Here is a 26,343-nt window from a genome sequence, read left to right on the forward strand (position 1 = left end):
CTACATATTTTTACCAGATAGATTCACCCACATTTTGTTGTTACCCTCTATATTATAAAGGTCATATTGCCATCAAATAATTGAGCAGGATTTATTTCACAGTAATTTTATTCAATTGCCCGATCCTACCCGATTGTCTGGCAGTTAATGTATTCTTATGTCAGATAAGTTGTCATTTGCCAATTCTCTTGTGAAACAAAAACAAACAGTGCAGACTTTTGTAGCCTATGAAAAATAGTCGTTGTAAAAAAACCTACCTGAGGTCCTCAACTACTTTCCGTACTGATATTATATTATATTAATATAAAGTAATATTAATTATTCAAATAGGCTACAGATGAATTAAAAGGACGAACCATAAATTTGAATTACTTTGCTTGATACATATATCAAAGAATTTTCGTGACCAGCAATTACCACATGACATTTTTTTAAGGAGAATTAAAAGTCTGTTTGGGTACTTTTGAGGGTCGTGGTGGCGCATGTGTTTTCTGGTGGGTGTGTTCTCCACTCTAGCCCTACAGTCCTCTCACTAGATTCAGTGCGACGTTTCAGTGAAGTTGTAAGATGGCGACTGTGCATCTGAGAATCGGGGATCTGGTTTGGTGAGAAAATAATTTAAACGTTGGAACATCGTCACTATTTAATCCATCGTCAAACTCTGTCGTGTTTTATGTTTGCACAAGTTTACTTCATAAGATCGGAAACATATAACTAAATAATTACGCAGTAGTTCAGTTGATCCAACCCAAACAAATGCTGCTAGCCGTTCCAGCTAACTGCTTACCGCACCCAGAAGGGAAACCGGACGCGACTTGATTTGATCATGTAAACGTTTTCAGTGCACACACTGCCAACGTTGTTTACATGATTTTTATTGCAAAGTGTAACTATTTATGTTGGTCGAGGTTACCAAAATAAACTAGCTAACTAGCCATTTACTGTACTAGGTTCTGGATCTGCTTTGTTTATTGCTAGAATGCTGAAGTTAACTACTAGTACTAGTACTATACTGCTAGCTCCCTAGCTAGCAATGAACGTAGCTTTACTAGCTAGCTGTCTAGCTAACATGACGTTAAGTATATCAATCAAGTGCAATCTATTACTAGGGAAAGTCTAGAATACCTATCTTGGTAGTTTTTTATCTGGACGACGCATAAACGTCTAAACGATCTAACTGAAGAAGTCTTATAATTTCGTTCATGTTTAGGGGGAAACTTGGACGTTATCCACCGTGGCCGGGAAAGGTAAGAAGTGTTTAAACAGCTAACAATTCTGTACTGTACGGTAAAAGGGGTAAAGAATCTCCAACGGACCCTACTAGAATGTAACAAAATATTGACATGGTAATTCAAATTATATAACAAAGTTTCATGATCTGTTCACCCAGGTTGTGAGTCCTCCAAAGGATCTGAAAAAACCAAGAGGCAAAAAATGTCATTTTGTGAAATTCTTTGGAACTGAAGACCAGTAAGTAAACGGCTCCACTACCCTACTGATCTGCTCACATGGTTCTTACCCTGGGTGTGAGTATAACTAAACTGTGTGCTTCCATGTCTGTCTAGTGCGTGGATTAAAGTGGAACAGCTGAAACCATACCACCCACACAAAGAGGAGATGATCAAGATAAACAAAGGCAAGCGTTTCCAACAGGCAGTGGATGCAGTAGAGGATTTCCTGAAGAAAGCAAAGGGGAAAGAACAGGTGAGATTTGCAGCCCAATTAAATACAGACTATTCTACACGGAAGAAGCACTGCTGCTTCATAGAAAAAGGACTGTTGCAGCAGCTCACTGGAAGAAAAAAAATGGATAAGCAGTGTAAGACTTTAGCCATCATAATCTAAAAGCGTCAGGACTAAATCCATCCAATTGTACTTTTACAGAACTCTGAGAGCAAAGGGGACTCTAAAGGAAAAAAGACTTCAACCAAGCCTCTTAAGATTCTAGAAGAAGATGACGAGGATCTCAGTGCTCTCAAGGATCCTTCTGAGAAGGTCAGTCATACTGTGAAATTGTAGCAAATCAAATTTAAGATATTCTATAAGTGGTTACAGTGTATCACCGAAGTAATAGTAGAAACTCCTAAATAAGAAGCTTGTCATAGAAATTGTGTTCATAGCCTCAATCTCAAGAACTACTGATAACTTGCAAAGTTCTCCCGGGTCTCTGTGTTCAAAATGTATACTGTATCCAAGCCCGCATGTTCTATACATGAGTCTGAATACTTCTAAATGAAACCCCAACAAGTTTTAGCCCCATTCACTTTTTGCTGATATTGAAGTACATGAGACTTTAGGTGGCTGATCAGTTGAGGGTTCCTTTTAAAAGCTGGTAAAAGAAGGCCCTAAAGTAGTTAAATGGAAGTAAAAATGTTTTGCCACTGATATGCATATGCTACTTCAGGCCCACTGTCAAGGTACAGTTGACTAAACCTCTTCTTGGCCATGTAACATGGCCGTAAGTGCCATCGCAGACATTATCCTTCAAAGTAAGAAAAAAAGAGCTGTCTACATTTTAAAGTAAAACTTAAGTATTGGTTTGGTTTTTGTCATGTACAGCACACTTCTTAAGCTAATCTCCAGTCACTGCTCGACAGCACAGAATGCACCCCCACCACCTAGTAGGACCTTGGCAGTTCTGGTCAGCAAGTTCAGCTTTGAATCCAAAGGTGAATGTGTCTCTCTTTCCCCTGAAGGACTTAACTGACTCTGACCCCGAGCCGTCCACTGTTGAGAGGCTGGGGGCAGGACCTGGCTCAGGATTCAAGTGGGAGAGCAGTGTAGGTGAACCACTTCCCACAGCCTGCCTTGCCTTGCTTTTCCCTAAACTGACCTGAACCTTTATACCTTCTGCACGTTACTGCAGTCCAATTGCAGAATCTTTCTCTGAGCTAGTGCATCAATTCTATGTTTTGGCTCAGAGACGCTAGAGTCATAAACAAACGTCTTTGAAAGCCACTTTTTTTTTTTTTTTGGTCAGCTCAGATTCAGCTAACAAAATTATATAAAGTGGCATTAGTGACAACTATTGTACAAGACGCACTGTCAAAAGGGCACTTGGCTCAAGAAGCAATTACGTTTTTTGTTTGTTGATTATATATTTTTATATTAGATCCATTTCAAAAGGAGTCTGAGGCTTTATGATTCCATGTGGTTCTATAATGTTGCTATCTGCACATGAACACACTATCAGGTCAATGAGTCTCCATGGGGAATAGTTTCAATTGAACTCTTTTCCATTGTAGCCAGTAAAGGATGACCCACATTTCCACCACTTCCTGCTCAGCCAGTCTGAGAAGGTAAGAGGGAACATTTGCTGAACGTTTTTCCTTGGGGTTTGCCACTGCACACTGCTTTTTTGTGTTTTGCAGGAGCATAGCTTGAGATTTTAGAAACAAGAAGACCTGTTGCTTGCGGTAGACTAACCTTTCTCTCCTCTTACGAATTGCTTATTTGTAATGTTAGAAATAATTTGATTTAATACTATTCATATTGTTCCTTAGGCTAGTAACCTTTCCAGTTCTACTGGCTGGAAAGCTTTAGTAGTCTAATTTGTGTTTTAAGTTATGTCTTCTAGGAGCACCATGTTTTGTATCTCCTGCCTACCCCCTTTCTGTCACTTTTGCATGCACTTTCCAAGACTTCCTTGCTTTCCTTGCTGATGTGTCTTTTCTAAAGCGTTGGGTGCTACTACAGGTTATACCTAATGACACCTCTCCACCTCTCCCTGAGCCAACATGGCAGAATCTTAGCTGGCAGCTCCATTTCTTATTTTAGACACCGCTCTCTCTCTCTCTCTCTCTCTCTCTCTCTCTCTCTCTCTCTCTCTCTCTCGTCTCTCTTATCATGTACAGATAAACAACCCCCAAGTGAAACTGTAACCGTTAAACCGTAACAGCATATGGTTACGCTGATAAATTCTTTACAAATCCAAACAGTCCCTATTGACAGTCGCCCCCTTTGACACCAAAGACACTTGTCACGCACTAAAATCTGTAGCACTCTGAAGAGAGACCCAATAATGCACTAAAGTAATGACTGGTATTAGATGAATTAATGCTTGCTACCAAATATATGACATTGAGAAGCCAATGAGGACCAAGTATGTGACACGCTAGCTCTCACAGTAGGCTAGCCTGAACAATGATTAGCATTTCTGCTCAGTCAGTATGTTGACGAAAGGAGAATGTCAGTGGTGGTTATTTGTGTTATAAACTTACATCTAACCTAACTCTTCTCTGTCCACAGCCTGTGTCATCGTTGGAACCCATCAGCAAACGCCTGAAGATCATTGAAGAGGTGAAGGAGTCTAATTATTCTGCCCCTTTATAGCAATTAAAGCATTTGCTAGCGCTAAAATGAACTTTTTACTGCTTGCACAAAGACTTCTTGATTAAAATGTTGTTTAAACTCTGTGTACTAGAAATATTGTGACTAACATTTTGTCATTGTGGGGGACAGGACACAACAACATCTATCCAGGCAGCGGACAGCACAGCCATCAATGGCAGCATCATCCCCACAGATAAACGGTTGGTTTATTTATCTGCAGTGTGTAGTACTTTAATATAAGACTCCTATGTTTAAAATTCAGAAGTTGTCAAAAACATCCTTTCCAAGTTATTGACACACTCTTTCTGCCTTGTTCTCGTCCAATAGGATAGGGTTCCTTGGTCTGGGGCTTATGGGAAGTGGAATTGTGTCTAACTTGTTGAAGATGGGACATGTGGTCACAGTGTGGAATCGCACTGCAGAAAAGGTACTGCAAGACCATACTCTGAAGCTGGATCTGTAAGAGTTAGGGTGAAAGTCAAATTTGCTGAGACAATGTTTTTTGGTTATTCAAGTGCGCAAACCATTGTTATGGCATAACAATAGTGCAACATAAGCTGTAAATGTGATCCTTTTTCTTCTTTTTTTTAAATTCCTGTGGCAGTGTGATCTATTCATCCAGGAGGGTGCCAGGTTAGGGAGGACCCCAGCTGAGGTGGTCTCCATGTGTGACATCACCTTCTCCTGTGTGTCAGACCCCAAGGCCGCCAGAGATGTAGGCATTCGCTGACCTGTGATTTGGTCTGTTTAGGGAATGTACTCTAGAATACAGGGAATGAATTCTGTGTTCTATTCTGTATTCCTCTTTGAATCGTTACAACAACAAAATTCAAGAATGATCACTCTTTCCCTCCCTGTCTCTCTCATACACACGTTCAGTTGGTGCTTGGTCCCAGTGGTGTGCTGCAGGGGATCAGGCCAGGGAAGTGTTATGTAGAGATGTCCACCGTGGACCCGGAGACCATTACAGAACTCTCTCAGGTACTCGACGCCCTCTTTACACACGTTACGATATAGCCACACAACCAACGTTGGAATCACACGAAACGCATCTCATTTTTGTTTTCATTTAGTCATCAACTTTTGGCCGCCTTTCTCTGTCCATCAAATGACCAGGTGATCACGTCAAGGGGTGGCCGTTTCCTGGAGGCTCCTGTGGCAGGAAGCCAGCAATTGTCCAATGACGGGATGTTGGTCATCGTAGCGGCTGGAGACAGGACCGTGTATGAAGACTGCAGCAGCTGCTTCCAGGCCATGGGCAAGACCTCCTTCTTTCTTGGTAGGTTGTTTTTCTTGTCTTTCGTAGTGTCATGCTGTTATGCTTACTTGTGTGTGGGCGAGCTGAAACGTGTGTCTTCTCTCAGGTGAGGCAGGACACGCAGCAAGAATGATGCTGATCCTCAACATGGTGCAGGGCAGCTTCATGGCAACCATTGCCGAGGGGCTGACCCTGGCTCAGGCCACTGGTCAATCACAACAGACCTTTTTGGACATCCTATGCCAGGGTCAAATGGCAAGCACTTTTGTGGACCAGAAATGCCAAAGTAAGTTGGAGTATAACTTTTGGAGCTAAACTTTGACATAACTAATTGAATGTATGACATTGATGAAAGCGGTTGATATTAGTTTGTAAGTTGTAATGACACTTTAAACATTCAGTCTCAAGTTTACAGTTTTTGCATAATGTAATTGATTCAATCTCTTTTTTAGATTTACACTGACTTTTTTACCTCTTCAATTTTAGATATATTACAAGGCAACTTCAAGCCAGACTATTATTTGAAACACATTCAGAAAGACCTGAGGCTAGCCATTTCCATGGGCGATACCGCCAACCACCCAACTCCAATGGCGGCTGCAGCCAACGAGGTAAATTAATTAAGGACCTTGAAAAGGGATTAAAGTATTTGTTCCTGTCTGAAGACAGAGGGATGTTAAACAAAGCAAGTTCAATAAGGATGTCATAGTCAGAGGGATATCCACACTTTTTGAATGACATTCATTGCAACATTCCGTTTGCTATCTTGTGAACATTACCCTCTGTCTGTATACAGGTCTACAAGCGGGCGAAGGCGCTGGACCAATCAGACAATGACATGTCGGCTGTCTACAGAGCCTACATTCACTAAATGTGAAGACGTGACCCATCCTCTGGACCACAATACCCCCTTTTGGATTTACAGTTTATTATTGTTTTTGTTTCACCTCACACCAGTGAATGCCCCCCGCCCCCCCCCCCCCCCCGCCCCCCCCGAAATGGGTAACCCAAGTTAGCCAATGTTGAGCATTGCACTGACTGAAAATAGATATATCCTGAAAGAATGCTCAACAGAAGGTTCTAGAGCGTCTTGTGGGGAGGTCACTCTGAGGGTAAATGCAGGGTGTTCTGAATTGGTTTAGAATGCCCAATTGCATACAGCAGGGTGTGGAGTAGGGAATGAATGCAGCTTGTTGCTTCTTTTGCATCCCAGGAGATTTTAAGGTGCGCTGGTCATGGATTGATATGCATATTATTTATCACACACTTTACTTATTAGTTTATTTAATTCCTTTGTGAAATGTCACCTCCTTTTTTTATGTCCAGAATTCTGTGAACTGTAAAGCTATCGATATATTATCTAAAAAAGACAGAAGGCTAGAAAAGCACCAAGAAAATGCCACTGCATTGCCTTAATATTGTAATCCAAGAGTCTATGAACGATGGATGTATTTATTTATTTCAGTTTTCTCTGCTCTACATCTCTTGTTTGTTTTGGTGCAGTTGGACATGGTTTGTTGTCCTCAAAAAGTATTTTTTGGTGGGGGGAGGCAAATTGTAAAAAGTTATGGTCTAAATGATATTTTTAGGCCTTAATATGCAGTCATTTGTTTTAGTTCTTATTGGGACTTACGGTCATCATCATACCTTCAATAGCTAACTTTTAACAGAGTTAATTTTACATGTTTTAATTTTCAACAAGATAATGGTTCACATTCTGTCAAGAGGTTGTCGTAATACATTTTAACCTAAATCAATCTTCCACCTGCTCATTTTCAGTCAGTACCTTGTTTATTGTTGCAAGTAGACACTGTTGAGCTATGTAACTATGACACCAAGAGGTTCGCAAAGGCCATTACTCTAATATGCAACCATTTTGAGTTGGTCTTGAATTGGGTTCCGTGAAGGCAAAGTCAACAGTGACCAATGGATACAGGCCATTTGTCAATAAAATCAAAAATTGAATAACAAAATGCATTACCTTTAAGGAATTCAAGAGAATATCAAAATATCCCTTGCAGCCTGATATCCTAGCAAAAGAAAATTACAGATATAATGGAGTAATTGTTGAATTGATTTAAAATTGTACATCTATTTGATTGTGCATACCTATTTTCAGTTCATTGATTAATCATTATTTCACTTACCATTTTATAAACATTGTTTGCCAAACACATGAACAAAGTTTTAGTTCTATAGACGTTGGTACACAATGTAGTGTACAGAACTGTTTTTAGGAAACATTCAAATGAAATGTAAATAGCCCAATTGTTTGTGTGGGTTTTCTTTATAAATGCATATGGGGTAATATAAAAATAATTTTGGTTAGCCTCCACAGACTGTCTATAATCTAGTGTCTTAATAATGTAGATTGTTCCGTTAAGTGTAAATGGTTTATTAAGTGGCTTATACAACCAGGCTTACAATGGCGATAAAATGACAATGATTCAAATCAGATTTTGTGTAGGAAGGGTAAAACTATTGATTTGGGATATTTATGATTTTGTGTACTTGTGGAAAAGTCAAGGCTTTTGTGCAGTTTAATAAATTTTCTCCTGATTGACATGTGGTCATTTAGACTTTAATAAATTAACTGTCTGTAAATGGAGTGTTGGGGTTAGGGGAATGGGTTGAGGAAATGTCCCCCTAACAGATGTCAATGCTCTGAAATACATCATTCCTTCCTAGAAGGCATCACTAACCAGACATAACATTTAGTAAATAAAATCCCAGCTTAATCTTATCACAATATTTCATCTAATGTCAAATATGGCACTGTCTAGCCAGTCAATTACATAATAGTAAAGGAATATGGAGAACAAAATGTGTTCATGTGGATTTTAATACAATATCAAGGCAATAATAGTTATATTCCACAGAGTAAACAGTTGGCAAATCCCTGCAAGTACTATGAGAGATTCTGTTTCAGACTGACTTCAACTTGACTCTTTTACACACTTATAAGAAATCAACCTAAAAGGAATGATAATGTGGACTCTGCCTATTATTATAGCACAACCATTTGAGTTATCTATACAGAACACAAAGGTTTAGATGAATAACAGTACTTCAACAGAATACATTTAAAAACAATATTTTAATATATAATAATGTATAACAAATGACAACAAACATTGAAAAACGCTCAAAGTGGAGGTCCAAACTCCCAAAGCAAAGCGCTTTTGTACTTAAAGAGGAGTAGTTGAGTAAACAAAAGTGTTGCTCTTCACGTCTCAGCCAGTGAAATAAGCTGAGGACAGAGAGTGCTTCAGTGGAGGCCTAGGGACCTCTCGAGGATTGTAATTAGCCAACAGTCCATGGAGAGGGATGCTGTCTTCTCGCCTCTCAAAGTACTTGGACTCCAATCCAACTGGCTCCCCGTTCTCCTTGTTGGAGGGATGCATAGGACGCGGTGCACTGGGGCGGCCATCTTGGATCCCCACTGGCGACAGGACAGGTTTGGGACACGTGGGGTTAAACTGGACAAAGCCATGAGGAGCGCTGCCCATCCTCAGTCCCCCTGCAGCAGCCGAGACGGCTGGAGGGGTCTGAAACGCGGCAGGGCTTTCTGGCTTTCTGGCCAGCTGGTTCTCGTTCAGCTGCTTATTCAGCCAGTTGATGACATTCTCGTTGGTTTTCAGCACCTCCCTGCTCTGATCTAGTTTCTGAATGGTCGTTTCCAACTGCTCCTTCAGCCTTAGCGCCTCCTCCATTTTGTGTTTGAGCTGCTGCTGACTGTCCAGCAGGTCCCTCTCCACCGTATGCAGCTTTTCAGTGGTCTCCTGGAGCACCTTTTCCTGTGCCACGGTCACCGTGTTCTTCAATTTGATCTTCTCTACCAGGCCTCTGAGATCCCCCTGCAGCTTCTTGATGATGCTGTTGGCTTTAATGAGCTCTTCCGACAGGGTTTTGACGGTGCTCTCCAGTTTCCCTATCTGGAGTTGCCTGCTTTCTCCAGTTTCCTCCGCCCTGCTCCTCTGCAGCTGGGTGGCTTCAAGGACCTCTTTGGTGCGGAACATCAGCTGCTCTTTGTCTTTGACCTCCTGCTCCAGCACAGCCACGCGCATCTGTAGCTGGTTGACGAGACGCTCTTTCTCGTGGCACTCTGTGTCCAGTGTGCTATTCTCCCTCCTCAGAGACAGAACCTGCTGCTTTGCTCGATGCGACTCATCTTCCAGTCCCACAAGTTTGGATTGCAGGTCTCGGATGGTTGACTCATTCTTGTATCTCTTTTCGGTTAGGTCCCTGTTGGAGGCTTCTGCCTCGGCCAGCTGGTTTTGTAGCTGCTGTGTGTTCCTCGTATGAGTGCTCTCCAGGTCCTTGCGCAGCTGTTCACTCTGTTGCAAAAGCTTAGTTTGTGTCTCCAGAGCCTTCTCCCTCTCTGCAGTGAGGTCTTGAGTGTGGCGACTGGAGAGTGAGGTGGTCTGACAAGCCCATTCGGATCGCAGTTTGTCCAACTCTGTACTCTTCTCAGACAGGGTCTGTTGTGTGTAGCTAAGCTGTCTAGAGAGGTCATCTTCGGTCTTCTTAAACCTCTGTTCCAACAACTGCTTCTCCTCCTTCAAAGAGGAAAGGCAAACAGCCAGGAATTTTTTTATTTCTGAATCGGTACCATGAAGAAGCTTGAGAGAGAGATGCATTAAGTGTTTAAATACATTGGTCTCCACAACGTTGAAGTTGGCTGCACTGCCGTTTGACACTGGGGATGGGCATGACAACTCAAGCAAAAACCTTGGACTATCTTTGTCTTGTTCCGCGATGCACAGGTTAAGTAGATCAATGAACTTTTGAGGAAAGGACACGAAGTCTACAAGTAGACCTTGTTGAACTTTCAAACTTTGGAAATCCTCTTCTGATATGGCAAGGTTGTACAGAAAACAGGGATCTTTGTCATCTGTTAGTCTTACCAGAAGCTCCCGCTTGTGGACTGGATTCAATGTCAATTGCTGCTCAACGGTGACTCGAATATCTGTCTTCCTGTCATCGCAGTCTTTGCACTTCACGCGAACTTGCAACAACGAATTAAAAAGTAATTCTGTCATGGCTAATAAACGTTTGTTAATGTCGTATGTTTGCTAAATTAGGAGTAATATGCGTATAAATCTTCTTTGTACACAAACACCCTTTTTGAACCGCCGCGAACAACGAATTTTTAACTGTATCCGGCGACAAACTGTGACGTATGATAAAGCGGATGTGCTCCCCTATAGAGGATTAGTGGGAGGAGCTCAGACAGAATCTCAGTGTCAAACCTCTTGCAACCTACAGCAAAGCCTAAGATTGGTACCACTCAACATATAACTTGGATCTTTATATCATCCGCGATGCTGAATTCACAGCGATCTTTATCTGAACTCCCAAAGATGTCAGCTGCAAGTCAAGCCGAGAGAGCTGTTTTGGTAAGCTGTACCGCAGGAATATTCTTCAAGCTAAAATGAATAACTGACCCAGGCAGACATAGCGGTCCAGTAAACGATGCTCACTGGTCAACTAACACAACAAGCTAGCCTGCAATTAAACTATGCAATTTATGTTTGATTTCGCTCACTTTAAATGCGTTTGCTGGCTGGTTCGTAGATTGAAGCAGACAGAGGGATGTTTGTTTATCAATACTGATTATTAAAAGCTTTTATTTTGTTAATCGTTTAATATAGGCTAATAGACGAGTAACCTATTGTAATTTGGCTACCAAATTTTAATTGAGGAATTTCCTATTCAGTTTTCCCGGTCTGATGCTAAAAACAACTGCAGTTCACATCTTCCCTGAATTGTGAAGGTGTGTATATTGTTATTGGGAGTGTGAAGCAGCTTCCAAGAAACTCGAGATCCTTTAATAAAGCTGTTTATATTTTGCATCGATTTGGATAATACAGATACATTACTGCATGCCTGTCTATTACAGGCAGGTTTATCAGGTGTTTGGTATACTCACCATATTTAATAATCATGTATATTTGTATCCGATAGATCTGTAGGCCTAAATTGCTGGTCGTCTTGTTTGTACAACTTCTTAGGAGGAGGAGTTCAACTGGCTGCTTAAGGAGGAGGTCCATGCAGTTCTAAAGCAGCTCCAGGATATTCTCAAGGTACAAATTATTACATACACAGTCTCTTTTTTTAAAATCTCCTTTTGGCCCTCCTCCATTTTCTGTAAACACTCATAATTTACACAGAGACGCGTTTCCTTCCCCTCTCTTTTCCTGCCTACTCGGTAAACATTGATTCTTGGACCAAGGGTTCAGTATAAAATCATTATACTGTTAGATTGTCTTGAGTGGCTGACCTTTGTTGACCTTTGTGTGCTAGACATCTGAGGTTATCTTAAACATTTCAAAACGGTTAACCTTTTCTCGTTCACATAGTTTCTCATTCACATAGTTTTGTCATACATTGATCAATATTTCAGAATATGCTCCTTTTTTTAATTAAATAGACATTTTCCTTCTTTTGCAAAACTTATCCCATCGTTGTCTAATATGGATATTTGCATTCTTGTCTACAGGAGGCATCTAGACGCTTCTCAATGCCTGTGTCAGGTCTAGACAGTCAACTCAAGCAGGAAAATTTCATCTTGGGTAGCTCAACGTACGTTCCAGCATGTGCACTTGAGTCTTAAAGAGACACATTCTTCAGAGTGTGTTATCTTAGTGACACTTGGTTGAACCTAGTTGGAGCTTTAGTTAGGTTGAACAAATAACAGGCATTTTGTATTGATGGAGGCTCTGTTTTTTAGCATGGATCAAGTGAAGGGAGTGCTGACCCTCCAGGGAGAGTCTCTGACTCAAGCTGTGAGTGACTTCTGTTGTGATATTTGAACCTTTCGTAACAGAATGTCTGGTCACATTAGGTCTTTCCTATTAAACAATATCTCTTTTTTAGGACATCAATCTTAAAGTTGCCAAAAGCAGCCAAGTACTGCATTTTGCGTTCAGGGACGATAAGCAATGGAAATTACAGCAGGTAAGTCATTATACCAATGGATTCTCATCCTTCATCATATTTGAGTACTTCCCTCTCTTTCATATTATATGATATATATTTTTTTTTATCAGAATATGACATTTAATAATGAAATTTTATTATAATATGTTTTTTTTCTTTTCGTTATGTTGATACCACCACCTACAATCACGTACACTGTACATATACATCCACTTGCGATATTTCTTTTCCTGAACCTGCCTGCCTCATTCTCAGATCCAGGATGCACGGAACCATGTGAACCAGGCTCTGCAGCTGCTGAGCAGCAGGGACAGCAGCTACCACTTTAAAACTGGCGCTGAGGTTAACAAGGTCTGTCACCATAGAACCACCATAGAACCACACACACACCCCCCCCCCCCCTCTCTTCTGAGAATTGCTACCAGAAATACACTCATTCAGTTCCACATCTGCTGCTGGTAATTAGTTGCAAGAGGGTGAATTAAACTGGGAATTGTATGCAAGCAACAAGTCTTACTGAAACAGGAAAATATGTTAAGCTGTAATCACGTTCTGGTTGAGATGACTAAATTCAATTTTATTTCTTGTTTTTGTAGCTGATGGATGCTGTGATGCTGCAGCTGACTAGGGCACGCAACCGCCTCACCACCCCAGCAACCATGACCCTGCCTGAACTAGCAACCAGCGGTCTGATGGTAAGTCTGCCACAGTATTCCACACAGTAGAATCAGACAGCAGACTCACTATATACTAATATTATACTCCCTCAAGACTCCCTCAGTACTGATCAAGTCAAGATAAGGCAAAGGCATTGAAATAGTGTTAGCTGGCTTCTGAACCTCTTGTTCCTAATCCTCTCAACTTCCATTTCCATTTTTCACCACCCTAATTTCTTCTCATAATATTGTCTCTTTCTTTCTGTCTGTTTCTTTCACACTCTTCCCGTCCCTTCCTCTTGAACCAGAAAATGTTTACTCCTCCGATGCCGGGGGATGTGATGGTGAACTTCTACATTAACCTCAGCAAGCTGTGTCTAACAGTATACCAGCTTCATGTGGTGCAGCCCAACACTACCAAGGCAAGACCTGAATGCTATTTTACCTTTATAAAGACACACCCACTGAAGGGAGTGTTCTAGACAGTGTCCGAATGTGTTTTCACAGAATTGTTTTTCCATCTGTCTTTTCACAGAATTACAAGCCAGCAGGAAGCTCAGTGTTGCACAACCCTGGAGCTATGTTGTAAGTTCTGCTCTCCTCCCATTACATGCATGCATTATTGTTAATTGTTCATAAATATTTGATTAGCATCTACCAATTTTCTCATTTTATTCTCACATTTAACCCATTAAGACCGCATTTAACATTTCTCCTTGCATCACTTAAAGATCCAAGTTACGTGCTCTGAAGTGACATGCTCTTTGCAAAAACATCTTGACTGTTTTCATTGCTGAGAAGATTCCTAAGACCAGCCCAAACACATGGAGCACTCACATCTCTTTCCATTCCTGTCTCCCTTAGTGAGCTCAACAACAATAGGTTTGAGGTGAGCCACGTTCATAAGGTCGAGTGTGTGGTTCCATGGCTGAATGACACCCTGGTTTTCTTCACCATCTCGCTGCAGCTCTGCCAACAACTCAAGGACAAGGTAGGTACTCTGGCAAAGTATGACTGGCCATAACGTTAGCAAGTGTAGATATTTCAGGTCATTTCAAAGTTGCTTGTTTATTCCTTATGTGATCCCAGTCTGATAGTGATGTTTGCTAAGGTAATATCCTCACATACCCATGTTTGAGCAGTATAGGCACCGGCAGCAACTTTGATAATAGTCATATAACATATGTTCTGGCACACTTATGAATGGCCAGTATTGTTCCTGAGGAAGGGCAGTTTGTGTAGATTTTTGTTGTGGTCCAGTTTTGGATTGCTGATTCATAAGATACACATGTCTCTCCTGTGCAAATAGCAGGTCATGCTTGTTAGCTAATTGGTTTGGCTTAGACGAATGTGTGACAGATATTTTGATACATTTAGATAATACAAAATGGTTGTGTAGTAAAAAAAAAAATGTAAACATGTAGGATCAAAATGATGTCCAACATTTGTACCCCAAGGAAGTGGAAGAAGAAAACGTTCCACTCGTCATACTTTTAGTAAAAAAAATACATTAGATGGAAAAATATTGCATGTTAAAGTAAATGACAGACTTTGTCTTTATACAGTATAATCCTTAATAAGTCTGTACTCAGGAATGTCACATTTAACAGCATGTATTTCTGTTATTGGCAGATCTCGGTGTTCTCCAGTTTCTGGAATTACAGACCCTTCTAGTCTACTGCTGGCTTTTGGAAAAACAAGGCATTTGTGTGAATACCAATCCTGAATTCATAGGACCTATATAAAAGGGATATCCAGATTATATTGTTGTTCAGCACTTAATTATTACTATTTTTGTTTCAAATTCAATCATTGTTAATTAAGTGGTGAAGTGTTTGATTTACAGGAGATGCTGCATGAACCTATCCATCAGTGTTTCCCTGGTTGTAGAGACCACCACGTGTTAGCTGTCTGCGCTAATCTGAGTTAAGGTCTTGTCGAAAATGTCTTACTTGAACTCCTTATAAATTAAATAGGCAAATTCCTATTGAATGTATTTTTTTTTTCATTGTATTGAATGAGGAAGAATTAAAAGAAGTTCCTAGTTCTTGTTAATCAGTACATTGTTTGAGGGCAGATGACCTGTCACTTACAACCCCTTTCCTTATTCTCTTTTAGGTGTAAAACACCACTTGTTAACACTAATGATATAATCTTGTGATATTTAGATGACATATAGTCCGGCTGTTAGAAAAGACTGATTTTGTGAAGTGGTGCTTTGACCAACAAATCAATACAAAGAAAACAGTTCCACTATGGACAGCAAAATGGAAAGGCCTGTTATAAGCTAATGGATGTTGTATGTGTTCATTCCAAAGTTTTTTCCTTAAATGTGTCTTGTCTGCAACATGTTGGTATTTATTTATTTATCAAATATTTTTGCACTTGTGTTTTGTTCTGATGATTTACCTGTGAATCCAATAGTCATTCCACTGTTGAACAAATGACTCCAGTAAGTGTTAACAGAAACTATTTTGAGATGCATACATAATATACAATTTGTTGACCATATAATCCATCGCCTGTGCAATAAATAAATGTTATATACACACATAAGATACCTTTTCTGTCCTTTATTTCCACTATTACCACAAATACTGTATATTGTAAGAGATTATTTTATTAAATAAAAGGTTGCATGCAACTCCTATTTACATGTATATGTGAACCTTTGCTTTGGTGTTAAAGTGTCAGCTGGCAAGCTTATGCTTAGCCCTGCTAGCTATTTGACCATTGGTCAAAAATGTCTCCCCTTCCAATTATAGTCAGAAAGGATGTCAACATTAGTTCCTCCTAGCCAAGTAATGTTTACACGAGAAACAAAGAGCTGAAGTGATCTACAATAAACCTCAGTAGCAGTGCTTGGCCAAGTACACCAATTTCTTGAAAATGTGTTTTATAACAAGCTTAATAAGCTTTTTCCCACTGCCATTTTATCGCCCCCATAAACCGACAGTTTATATTTCAGGAACTGGACAACCATTGTCCTTGACCTATTCACTCAGGTTTAAATATTTAAATACAGGTAAAACAAGTACATCCAGAGGATACAGTTGGTAAAGCAGCATGGTTTACTTCACACAGCAACATGGACAAGTAAGACAACAAAACAGGACTCTACTGCACATCTCCATCTGGTTTGGCATCTCGCTTTCAGCACTATACGATAACATTTGAACCTGTTACACAACACACAGAAGAGTTTTTTTAAGGTTTCACACTTGAAAATGTTTAGCACCATTGAACGGGAGTTAACAAAGGCATGTACTGTAAAGGCTTAAACCTGTGTGCGTGTGTGCCAATATCCTACTCTGTGTATGTTGACATGTGTCACACCTGTAGTCAAATATGTTCTGCACTTTTATGGAACCGGAACTTTGTTATACAAATACAACTGGCAACTGTCAACTACATATTGTTTAAAAGATTACTACCTTTCACACACTCCACTAAGGCATCTAGCAAATAAGGCTCACTAAGCAGAGACAGGCTACATTGTAATCATTTTGGCAAAAGAGTATATAGGTACATTGGTATACATTCATAATATGTATTATGAATTTGTTATTATTAGTGGTATTCAATGGTAAAAAACATAACAATGGCATTAAAGTTATTGATCCTTCAGGTAGTATGTGCTGCGATAACTAGACTACAAAACATACATACCAGTCAAATACATGAACCACTTGATAGTAGCCTAAGTGCATTTGAATTGTTACTGTCCACGGTATGGAACTTTGGGACTGTTGAAATTCTGCAGTTTCACTGTACCCCAAATCAAGCGCACCCCAAGTTCGAGACAGCTCTTTGCAAACAGCATTGGGCCCCAAGTCTGCTGCATTGTGAAGGGTAACCAGCGTTGGGCTTGAGTTGGGGGGGGGGGGGTAGCAGCAGTGGGGTTGTTGGCGGTAGAGCAGCACAGGGGCCGGGAGAGGTGAGGTGTTGGAGGTTATGTTTCTGGGGAGGGTGGTGGGGGGTCATCCTGCTAGCCTAGGGAGTGGTGCTTCTTCATGCTGTCTGAGCGCCTCAGACGTTCCTCGGGGGTCTTCCTGTACCAGCTCCTGACAGACAGACGGGGACAGGGGGGGGAGGGACGGGTGGGCACAAAGGCAAACAAGTATGGGTATCGAACTGTGATTGGATCAGTGCGTTGGAAATCGAGGAAAGAAGGCTCTGGTCTCACCCTTGGCGGTTGAGCTGGCCAGGGACAGGGGCGTTTTGGCCTTGGCTTGGCTTCAGGATCCTTGGGAGGGAGAGAGACAGAGGAACAAAGAAGAGAGAGAGAGGCATGTAGGGAGGTTGGCGGCATACTGCTCCCTTCAAATAGCCATGGGTAGAAAAAGGCTGAAGAAACAATCTCAGTGCTCAGTACCTGTTGGCTGGGGGGCTCTTTGGCTTCTGATGCAACTTCCTGGCTGGTCCTGGAGATTCACCAACCCTGGAGGAGCTAAACAAAAAACGTCCACACCATAACTATATTTGATTGGATGTGAGCTGCTACATCACACCTGATGATATCAGACCATATCACACCATAGATTCCACCAGCTCGGTGGATATGGTGCCTCTCTATACATCTCTCTCCCCCTCTATGCACTTCTCTCCTCCTCTATGCACTTCTCTCCTCCTCTATGCACTTCTCTCCTCCTCTATGCACTTCTCTCCTCCTCTATGCACTTCTCTCCTCCTCTATGCACTTCTCTCCTCCTCTATGCACTTCTCTCCTCCTCTATGCACTTCTCTCCTCCTCTATGCACTTCTCTCCTCCTCTATGCACTTCTCTCCTCCTCTATGCACTTCTCTCCTCCTCTATGCACTTCTCTCCTCCTCTATGCACTTCTCTCCTCCTCTATGCACTTCTCTCCTCCTCTATGCACTTCTCTCCTCCTCTATGCACTTCTCTCCTCCTCTATGCATCTCTCTCCTCCTCTCACCTTTTTTTTCTGTCCAGGGACCTCTGCGTAGCAGCGGACAGTGTCATTCTCTCCTTGGGACTCTTGGCTTTCTCCTGCAGTCCACACACACACACACACACAGTGGGCACATTCATGTCATGCAAGAAACTTCACTAAATCCAGGAATTTATAACCGGAACAGATCTAGTTCACGTCGACTGTGTCATGTTTTATGACCCAATTGCGCAAGTGCAACTAAGAGGCGGAGGAAGAGGTCACCATCTCTCGTAGTTTCCTCTCTGTGCGGACCTCTCGGTCCTGCTGCAGCAGAGCCAGACGCTCCTCCAGGGGCATCTCAAAGAAGATGTCGTGGACATCGTACCGAGCCGCGCGCAGCTGAGAGAGTGGACGGACACACACACACACAGTCCCATGACCCTCCTCAAGCTTTTATTGTTGGTCCGTTGGTCTGTGAGTGTGTGCGTGCGTGTGTTTGGTACCTGGGCTCTAACTCTCTCCTGTAGGGAGAGGTCCTGCGGTGTGATTGGCCCTCTCTTCTGAGGAGCTTCAGTTTGGAACGAGCGGATGAACTCCTGTGTGTCCTGGAGACACACACACACGGGCACGACTGTCAAGCTAAAATCATGCAACTGATGAATCCGAAAATCAACAAGGACTTTCCATAAAATACATACGCATGGGTAGATATACTTCCAGTACACGCGCGCACACGTGTGCGTGGGTTTAATCACCTGCACAGTCTGGCGCAGGTGTTTGACCTTCTCTGTTTGAAGCAGCCTGCGCGTAAGGAAGCCTCGTGTGATGGCAGCCAGTCTAAACAGCGCCCTCTGCTGTCCAGATGTCATAGCCTGAGGAGACAAACAGAGACCTATCAGATCAGACTGTATGCGCACGCGTGCACACACACACACACACAGACACACACACACACACACACACACAAAGAACATATTGAATTAGTGGGTGGAAGCCCAGAGAAACACACAGATTGCAAACGTGCACAGGCAAACACGCTTGTGAGACACACACACACACACACACATACAGAGACACATACACACCTGACTAAGCCTTCCCCGGGACTTGCTGCTCCCCCATGTGGGCCCCCACAAGTAGACAGGGGTCTGGAGACAGGGGGAGGACACACCTGAGCTGAGAGGAGAGGGGAAACCTACAGAGAGAGAGAGAGAGAGAGAGAGAGAGAGAGAGAGAGAGAGAGAGAGAGAGACAGAGACAAACAGAGAGAGACAGAGAGAGAGACAGAGACAAACAGAGAGAGACAGAGAGAGAGAGAGAGAGAGAGACATAGAGAGAGAGAGAGACAAACAGAGAGACACAGAGAGAGAGACAGAGACAAACAGAGAGAGACAGAGAGAGAGAGAGAGACATAGAGAGAGAGAGAGACAAACAGAGAGACACAGAGACAGAGACAAACAGAGAGAGACAGAGAGAGAGAGAAACAGAGGGGGGGGAGGGGGGTCACAAAGGTATTCAAGTCACCAGTTAAAGGTAACAAATACTATTGCTCAACAGCTTGTAAGTGATCTATGAGTAACCATGGGGACACCCTACCCATGCTTGTCATACTATGTCCTGGTGACCTATCAGCAGGGCTTTGGGCGGGGCTTAGGCTAGGGCAGACAGGGCTGACAGCAGGATAGCTGTCAATCCCAGACCTCCGGTCACAGACCTGCTGCCTGAGACTCCTCTCCTTCACCTCCAGCTCCTGTCAACACGGACATGCACACGCACACACACAGGAATCAAATCAAAATGTATTTGTATCGCCCCTTTTTACGAGCAATTCCACAGAAGGCTTCACATACGCTCATAAAACTGCCCCTCAACCAACCTAAACCCTCAAGGAGGAATATCACCTCTCCCTACTGACCAGCGAAAGAATGTGAAGCTTTGTTCCTTAGGCAAAGAGTAGGACAAGATAACCTTCATTCTTTTTCAGTACATCGATTATCCACGACATTCCCTCAGTGACTTTCAAATATCTTTCTGTACACTCCCACCTTTTTACCAGAGGAAAAGTGACACGTTTTTCTTCTTCAAGAGTGATTGTACAAGACTTGCATTATTTACGAGTTATGAAAACTGCCAGATACTGCAATGTGCTTGCATTTCATAATCCACAGTGATTCCAAGTCCGGGAATCAAACCGGCAACCATCTGATTAATAGCCCGATCCCCTAACCGCTCAGCCAGCTGACCCTCTAACTCTTTTGGTGTACTGGTGGGTGGTGTCCGACCGATTGTGGTGGGCCGGTCTGAGCAAAAATGCCAGGGCCATTTTTTTTGTCCCAGTACAGCCCTGATTCAAACACACCATCTGGAGAAAAAAAAAACTGTGGTGTCACATTGGACACATTTGTGGTGTAATTCCCCATACTCACCTGATGGAGGCGCTGTTGCTCCTTCTCCTGCTCAGCGATCAGCATGGACATCTGCAGGACATGTTCCTCCTCCAGACGCCGCTGCATGTCCCCTAGAGCCTGCATGCGCCGCTGGGTCTCCTCTGAAACACACACGCACACACGCACAAACACACGCACAGTTTATATACAAGTAGAAGACCCATTCAAGTGAATTTCAGGTACAACAGACTAATACACAGGACGAACACGTCCTCTCTCTCCCTCTCAGTGAATTAGCCATCTCACCCGTCTTGTCCTGCTCCTCCAGGGTGTGGCTGAGGGCCACAGGAGTCTGTCGGCCCTCTTGTGGCCCCTTTGTGCCCTCAGCCTCCAGCCTTATCCTCACGTGGCCCAGGGAGAGGTCAGAGGTGACGTGGGGCCTCGGCAGCGACGGCGCGGGGTTCTCCACTTCGTACGACTGGTTGAGAGGGGCGGTGGTGGGGCGGCGGCTCGGGGCCAGGCGTGGCACACCTCCCATGAATCTCGGGAGTCGTTCCTGACTGCGGTCGGGGGCGGCAGGAGGGGAGGAACTGTGGAGCTGACTGTCCAGGGTGTGGCAACGCCGGCGGAAACCAGAGCTGAGGATGTCATGGGCCAGTGCGCCAGGAACGTGGCCGTTGACAGGACTGCTGGTCTCTCTGAGCGGGCTGGTGGCACAGTGACTCGACCGCCGGCTACTGTTCCCGCTGCCCCCACTGCTACCCACCAGCCCCCAGTGATCAGGTATCCTCAGCCCCCCAGTGGAGGCCTCCTCCCAGGTTGCCATAGCTCCACCCTCCCCAGACCTCCCCAACCCTCTGGGGATGAGGTCGGCCGGGCCAATGGGGAAGGAGATGTGGATGTTGCCGGCAGAGACGGGGCGTGGTCTGCGCCGGTGGGGGCGGGGACTGAGGCTGGGCTCCGGGCTGGGGAGGCTGGCGAAGAGGTCAGAGGGGCTTGGAGAGAGGCAGGAAGACTGTCGGTCGTGGGAGTCAAACCCAGCCTGGTACTGGGCATTGGTTTGGGTCTGATAATGGCTCATATCTTGAGTCTGGTTCTGAGTCTGGTGTGGGCTGAGAGGACGCAGGATGCTTCCCCGCTCAACACCGGTCTCTCCCAGCAGACTGCGGCCCTCATTCTCCTTGTCCGATGGGTTCTCGGGTGGGGGAGGCGGTGGGGGCGTCTGTACCATCCTACCGGTGACCTTTGACCCCTTCTGACCCCTCTCCTTCTCCACATACTCCCTGGACCGCCTCAACAGGCTCTCCAGACTTCCATCCAGCTCATTCCTCTCCCCCACCTCCACCTCTCCCCCGTAACCATTGAGGTGTGTTGGCGGGTGCTCCGTGCGGGGGGTGATGGGTCTCTCACCCACACCTGCTCTCGCTCCACCCCCCCTGGGGAACTCGGGGGGGTCGGTGACCAGGGTATAACCATTCACAGTTTCAGGTTTTGGGGCAGGAGAGTACTGAGGCGTTGAAGGCAGCTGCTTTATCTCCACGTCAGGCACTTTGTGCATCTGCTGGGAAATACAGGATTGTTGTATCTCTGAAGTAACATCTGACCGTGTAAAACTGTTCCGAGCATATCAACGTACGCCCGGTGACCAATCTGTGTTCAGGCGGGTGTTAGACTGACCTGAACATGGTCCAGTATGTTCTGGACCCGGATCAGAAGGTTGGACCTTTTGAGTGTCTGTCTGTCCACTTCCAGTTGGATAGCCTTCTGTCTGTGGTCTGCCATCTCCCTCTTCTGCTCCTCGCGCAACTGGATAGGGGGAAAACACACACAGACATTTGTTGGAATCATATAAATGTATATACATTTTACATTTCATTTAGCAGACGGTCTTATCCAGAGCGACTTACAGTAAATACAGGGAGATTCCCCCGAGGCAAGTAGGGTGAAGTGCCTTGCCCAAGGACACAACATAATTCGGCACGGCCAGGGATCAAACCAACAACCTTTCGATTACTAGTCCAATTCCCTAACCGCTCAGCCACCTGACTCCTGATCTAACTATCCAATAAATAACGTTTATAACACTTGTATTCCTGGTCTATTCATAGCCTAAACTCCCAGTTAGAACGTGGAAAACATTGGATGACTTCTTAAATCCATTTGGAAAATAATGAAGCATGTGAGCCCCCCCACCACCCTCCTCAACACAGCTGACTCCTCGGCTAACAGTTAGCCAACTCAATTGGGCAGCTGTCGACCAGGAGCACCAGATGAATCCGCCTGACTGAAATGAATCCTTCTTGTTGTTCCTCCACTCTAGCTCTCTGCCCTATCTCTCAGTCCAGCTGCTCATCCGATTACATGTTTCGAAAACGGAACAACAAGGTTCAGCCCCAAAAAGTTGCCACAGCACTTTTGACAACATTTTTTCCCAGCCAACGGACGTTTTGTTCTATGGTGGTGTTGTCTGTGTGATACACTGTAACCAAACAAGCGATGGCTCATTAGGTTTTGGTAACCATGCAACTGAAAGCTATAAAACACTAGTCGCTGGTCAAGACTGCACAACACACAAACATATGCAAAGTTTCCTTGGAAACAAAACATGTTGTTATCAGAAAGCAGTCATCCGTCAAACTAATCTAAAGCGTAACTTAGTATAGCTTTTGAATTTTCCAAACAAGTATGCGTATCTAATAGAATTAGGCACTGCTGTCTATTTCAACACAGTCCTGCATTAAATCATATAGCTTTTCGATCCTCTGGACTAGATACTAACCAGAGGTGGCAGTACTGCCCTTCCATGGAAGCGAATGGTGGAGTGGGGATCCTGGGATGGGTGTGGCACACCAACTGTCCTCATGGCCCGTCCCTCCGCCTGCAGTCTGGCCAGACTCCGCTGACAGAACTCTTCATAGCTTTCCATCCTTAGGCTCCCACCTCCAAACACTGCAAACGAAACACAAATGCTAAAGTAACAACAAAGCCAATCCAATGCATATACACGGTGCTGCTGAGCTTGGCATTTCACAAAGCAGGCGAGCTTAGGATGAGGCTGGCTACTGTGAGCAAGAAGCCTCTACTGTTGTGGAATATTGGGTGTGCGTGCTTGTGTGTGTGTGTGTGTGTGTGTGTGTGTTTGTGTGTGTTTATGAAGGCGTGGGTTGGTTGCCCTAGGTATCTATCCTCCGATTCATAAAGATATGCACAGCAACTGGAAGAGCAAGACAAAACAATAGAGGGTCTGTCCTTAGTTACTGTTTTAATCGCACTCATCACATTCCATCCATTCTATTCTAAGAGGCAAGGGCAGTGAGAGGCTCCCATTTCCATGTTCACTCAAAGTGAATAGGAAATTGTACGTCTGATCAATAGTGTTGCTTTTCCAGTAATTCTTTTGAGCAGTATCATACCATTAGCTTCCGAACAACTTGAAACTGTAGCGTGATGGCTTGGTATGATGGTAAATTAGCATTTAGGAGAGCCAAGCTTGGAATGTATTTGAGACCAGTGGAAACATACGTCAAGGCATGCATGAATGTGTAGTTGAAAAATAAAATTACAATACGGTATTACATTTACAGTAGCCCAGTGCTGCTTAGCAACAGAGCAAACTATTCAGTCAGTGTACATGTAGGTTAGCTAGCTATTATCCTAGCTAAACTAGAGACTGCTGTAAATGAAAATTGCACCTACTCACTGGAGCCCTAGTTTTTGACTTTATTTTCCCTAAATACGTCAAGTTGACACCTTGGTAGCTGGTATACCAATCTAGTTATGAAAATTAATTGTTCGGTATGCCTACCTGCTTGGTCACAAATAGGTTCCTCGTTTTGCTGTACTGCCTGGTACTGCTGTGCCCAGATGGTGAATGACGGTTGATGCTAGCAGCCTGAGTCCATGCCCATCCCCTCCTCTTCACAACACCGGTTTCTGACGTGCCTCACACGGTGGAAATATAAGCCTATTGTGATTAGGAAATGGCGATGGAAAGTGTTTGGTTATTTGTGTAGAGCCAGGTACACTGAAATGTTTTTCATAATCAGGATAAAGAATGAAAATGAGAAATGCTTCTTGACTCAGACTTGCCTCAAATGGTCCTCTTCATCTACTATACCTCTTCCGGGGCCGAAACAGCGACCTTCTCTTGCATAATTGAATATGACTTGTTTACAGTTTTATTTTTTATATTTTTTTTTCATGAGTCATGTCGTTACATGTTTAAAAAATATTTGCATAGGCTACCGTTTCTTATCTATTATTTATTTGCTTTTACATTCGATTGTATACATTAACATCGTGCAACTCACAAGCTGCCAAATGTGAAATATATTAAATAACTTCAGTAGGCCTATGCAACAGACCATAAAATAATCGATGTTATATCTGGTAAGTCCAACCGTTTATGTCTACATAAATGCATGAACGAAATTTGAAGTATCTTGTATTACATGATTTACCGCGGGTGCAGGGGGTGATGGGTACTGTTGGGATGATTTTTTTAAACATTTTAATTAATGTAAACAAAAAAAAAAAACATTAAATGATTTTAAAACATTTTAAAGTGATGTCAGAGTTATATGTTCTATCATGGTTTGTTGTACTCTTTTGAACATGTTTTTGTAAGCAACAATATTCTACCAAATCACTACCCTTTTCACTCACAGTTTTAAAACCTAGAATCGCCTATTTCATATATTCTACTGCATGACAATAACCATCTGTGTTGAGTATGGTCACATGTTTATGACATGCCTCATTAGAGTATGTGTCACAGACCTGCCATAGAAATACACTGTGAAAGTATCCATGTACTGCTCACCTTTGAGATGTCTTTGGTTGTAGCTAACACATCGTAACTAATTGAACATGAATCTTGTTCTTGTGTGTCACAGCTAGTAATGCTCCCCTTACCCTCCACCCCAAGTAAGGGTGTGTCTTTAAAATTCCTTATAGGGCCTACTCTCATTGGACACGTTAAACTTCTCATCAGTCCCAGAGCCTGAGTCTTATCCTGCCAATGAGCCCTATGCAGACCAAAATGGAGATTCACCTGAACCAGCTGTCGCAGATGGGAACAGCCTTCTCCAGTCAGAGAGTATTCCAGATGACAGCGGTGGCGTGGTCACAACCCCTGGAATGACCACACCTCAACCGAATCCTGTTTACACACTCATCCCTGGCGCTCCAAGCCAACAAACACATCTCTGGTAATTACTAAACCACTGTAAGAAAATAAGAGGTAATTTCCCATGCATATTAAACGATAGTTTGATGTTTGTATTAATGTGGTACTCTGCATCATCTGGGGGTGTGAGATCAAGGCCGTAGGCAGGGGTGGTTTTAGGCACGGGCAGACCGGGCAGCCGCCCGGGGGGTGTATTATTATCCAATAATAATTGTATTATTATTATTATTTCTCCCTCCCAGATGCCAAACTGTCACATCACCCAAGCTCTCCTCTGGGCCCTCCGCTGGCTGGGCTGGTTTCAAACTTCATAGTGACCACCGCATCATGTCGGTTGTCCTCTTCCTGAGGTTCCGCCAACGCACCAACCACCCAGAGTTCCATCGCCTGCAGGACCTGCCCATGGTGAGTTGGTGATAAGTCTACTCTCACTAGAAAATTGCAGTACTGCATATCAATACCAGCCTGACGTTGTCATACTCATAATTTTCTAGTCAGAATAGGAGTCTGAGAACTCTTCGTTGGGCTGTGAGTATGGGGTGTTTCACCGAACTCGTAAAACAAATGCCTCTTCGCTCAATTGGAAAGACCTACAACCAATCAACGCACTGTAATATGTTGTTTGTTGAAAACAAATTCAACACAAGTGCTCTTTGGTAACTTGGTTGATTACGTTACTGTTGAT

The 26,343-nt window shown here is 43.4% G+C and overlaps 4 protein-coding genes across 13 annotated transcripts; 2 read left to right on the top strand and 2 right to left on the bottom strand.

Annotated features, from left to right (window-relative positions):
• The first annotated feature begins 501 nt into the window (after window positions 1-501).
• Window positions 502-6,570, top strand: glyr1 (glyoxylate reductase 1 homolog (Arabidopsis)). 5 transcript variants are annotated; one of them, XM_084677879.1, is made up of 16 exons: window positions 502-605; window positions 1,211-1,247; window positions 1,391-1,470; window positions 1,566-1,704; window positions 1,885-1,995; window positions 2,697-2,780; window positions 3,246-3,299; window positions 4,249-4,299; window positions 4,462-4,532; window positions 4,660-4,759; window positions 4,937-5,047; window positions 5,212-5,313; window positions 5,449-5,611; window positions 5,697-5,876; window positions 6,077-6,201; window positions 6,387-6,570. In XM_084677879.1, exons 1-16 carry the CDS (start codon window positions 568-570, stop codon window positions 6,459-6,461), a joined length of 1,521 nt encoding a protein of 506 aa, XP_084534005.1. In that variant the 5' UTR covers window positions 502-567; the 3' UTR covers window positions 6,462-6,570. The 5 variants fall into 5 exon arrangements, with proteins under 5 accessions (XP_084534005.1, XP_084534004.1, XP_084534006.1 ...); XM_084677878.1 differs by having other exon boundaries at window positions 4,660-4,758; window positions 4,933-5,047; XM_084677880.1 differs by lacking the exon at window positions 3,246-3,299 and having other exon boundaries at window positions 4,660-4,758; window positions 4,933-5,047.
• Window positions 6,571-8,414: 1,844 nt separating this feature from the next.
• Window positions 8,415-10,750, bottom strand: sass6 (SAS-6 centriolar assembly protein). Of its 2 annotated transcripts, XM_084677877.1 has the most exons (2): window positions 10,498-10,750; window positions 8,415-10,149 (listed from the first exon to the last, which is right to left on the bottom strand). In XM_084677877.1, exons 1-2 carry the CDS (start codon window positions 10,630-10,632, stop codon window positions 8,824-8,826), a joined length of 1,461 nt encoding a protein of 486 aa, XP_084534003.1. In that variant the 5' UTR covers window positions 10,633-10,750; the 3' UTR covers window positions 8,415-8,823. The 2 variants fall into 2 exon arrangements, with proteins under 2 accessions (XP_084534003.1, XP_084534002.1); XM_084677876.1 differs by having other exon boundaries at window positions 8,415-10,750.
• A 65-nt stretch (window positions 10,751-10,815) lies between these two features.
• Window positions 10,816-15,744, top strand: rogdi (rogdi atypical leucine zipper). Of its 2 annotated transcripts, XM_084678127.1 has the most exons (12): window positions 10,858-10,989; window positions 11,310-11,366; window positions 11,605-11,676; window positions 12,093-12,175; window positions 12,324-12,378; window positions 12,470-12,550; window positions 12,788-12,883; window positions 13,129-13,227; window positions 13,497-13,610; window positions 13,724-13,773; window positions 14,053-14,179; window positions 14,821-15,744. In XM_084678127.1, the coding sequence occupies exons 4-12, from the start codon at window positions 12,114-12,116 to the stop codon at window positions 14,860-14,862; spliced, it is 726 nt and encodes a 241-aa protein (XP_084534253.1). In that variant the 5' UTR covers window positions 10,858-10,989; window positions 11,310-11,366; window positions 11,605-11,676; window positions 12,093-12,113; the 3' UTR covers window positions 14,863-15,744. The 2 variants fall into 2 exon arrangements, with proteins under 2 accessions (XP_084534252.1, XP_084534253.1); XM_084678126.1 differs by lacking the exon at window positions 11,310-11,366 and having other exon boundaries at window positions 10,816-10,989.
• A 492-nt stretch (window positions 15,745-16,236) lies between these two features.
• ccp110 (centriolar coiled-coil protein 110) lies at window positions 16,237-24,698 on the bottom strand. 4 transcript variants are annotated; one of them, XM_084678124.1, is made up of 15 exons: window positions 24,560-24,698; window positions 24,276-24,434; window positions 23,250-23,419; window positions 22,148-22,276; window positions 20,777-22,028; window positions 20,510-20,631; window positions 19,695-19,833; window positions 19,169-19,278; window positions 18,839-18,955; window positions 18,587-18,688; window positions 18,366-18,482; window positions 18,126-18,199; window positions 17,564-17,638; window positions 17,375-17,434; window positions 16,237-17,252 (listed from the first exon to the last, which is right to left on the bottom strand). In XM_084678124.1, the coding sequence occupies exons 3-15, from the start codon at window positions 23,394-23,396 to the stop codon at window positions 17,177-17,179; spliced, it is 2,520 nt and encodes an 839-aa protein (XP_084534250.1). In that variant the 5' UTR covers window positions 23,397-23,419; window positions 24,276-24,434; window positions 24,560-24,698; the 3' UTR covers window positions 16,237-17,176. The 4 variants fall into 4 exon arrangements, with proteins under 4 accessions (XP_084534250.1, XP_084534248.1, XP_084534249.1 ...); XM_084678122.1 differs by having other exon boundaries at window positions 19,680-19,833; window positions 24,560-24,697; XM_084678123.1 differs by lacking the exon at window positions 24,560-24,698 and having other exon boundaries at window positions 19,680-19,833; window positions 24,276-24,529.
• Between the last annotated feature and the right edge of the window lie 1,645 nt (window positions 24,699-26,343).

This window comes from Hypomesus nipponensis, chromosome 17 (assembly GCF_054491055.1).
Source record: "Hypomesus nipponensis isolate SF chromosome 17, ASM5449105v1, whole genome shotgun sequence".
Lineage (NCBI taxonomy): Eukaryota > Metazoa > Chordata > Actinopteri > Osmeriformes > Osmeridae > Hypomesus > Hypomesus nipponensis.

Bases quoted from the DNA above. Each gene is read 5' to 3' on its own strand.
- glyr1 (XM_084677878.1), top strand. From the start codon at position 568: ATGGCGACTGTGCATCTGAGAATCGGGGATCTGGTTTG. The intron at 1,248-1,390 runs GTAAGAAGTGTT...CTGTTCACCCAG, and splicing joins ATCCACCGTGGCCGGGAAAG to GTTGTGAGTCCTCCAAAGGA. The intron at 5,877-6,076 runs GTAAGTTGGAGT...CTTCAATTTTAG, and splicing joins TGTGGACCAGAAATGCCAAA to ATATATTACAAGGCAACTTC.
- sass6 (XM_084677876.1), bottom strand. From the start codon at position 10,632: ATGACAGAATTACTTTTTAATTCGTTGTTGCAAGTTCGCGTGAAGTGC.
- rogdi (XM_084678126.1), top strand. From the start codon at position 10,915: ATGCTGAATTCACAGCGATCTTTATCTGAACTCCCAAAGATGTCAGCT. The intron at 10,990-11,604 runs GTAAGCTGTACC...ACAACTTCTTAG, and splicing joins AAGCCGAGAGAGCTGTTTTG to GAGGAGGAGTTCAACTGGCT. The intron at 11,677-12,092 runs GTACAAATTATT...TCTTGTCTACAG, and splicing joins AGCTCCAGGATATTCTCAAG to GAGGCATCTAGACGCTTCTC.
- ccp110 (XM_084678122.1), bottom strand. From the start codon at position 23,396: ATGGAAAGCTATGAAGAGTTCTGTCAGCGGAGTCTGGCCAGACTGCAG. The intron at 18,200-18,365 runs GTGACCTCTTCC...TGTGGACTGCAG, and splicing joins AGAGGAAACTACGAGAGATG to GAGAAAGCCAAGAGTCCCAA. The intron at 17,639-18,125 runs GTGAGAGGAGGA...TTTTTTGTTTAG, and splicing joins TCCCTGGACAGAAAAAAAAG to CTCCTCCAGGGTTGGTGAAT.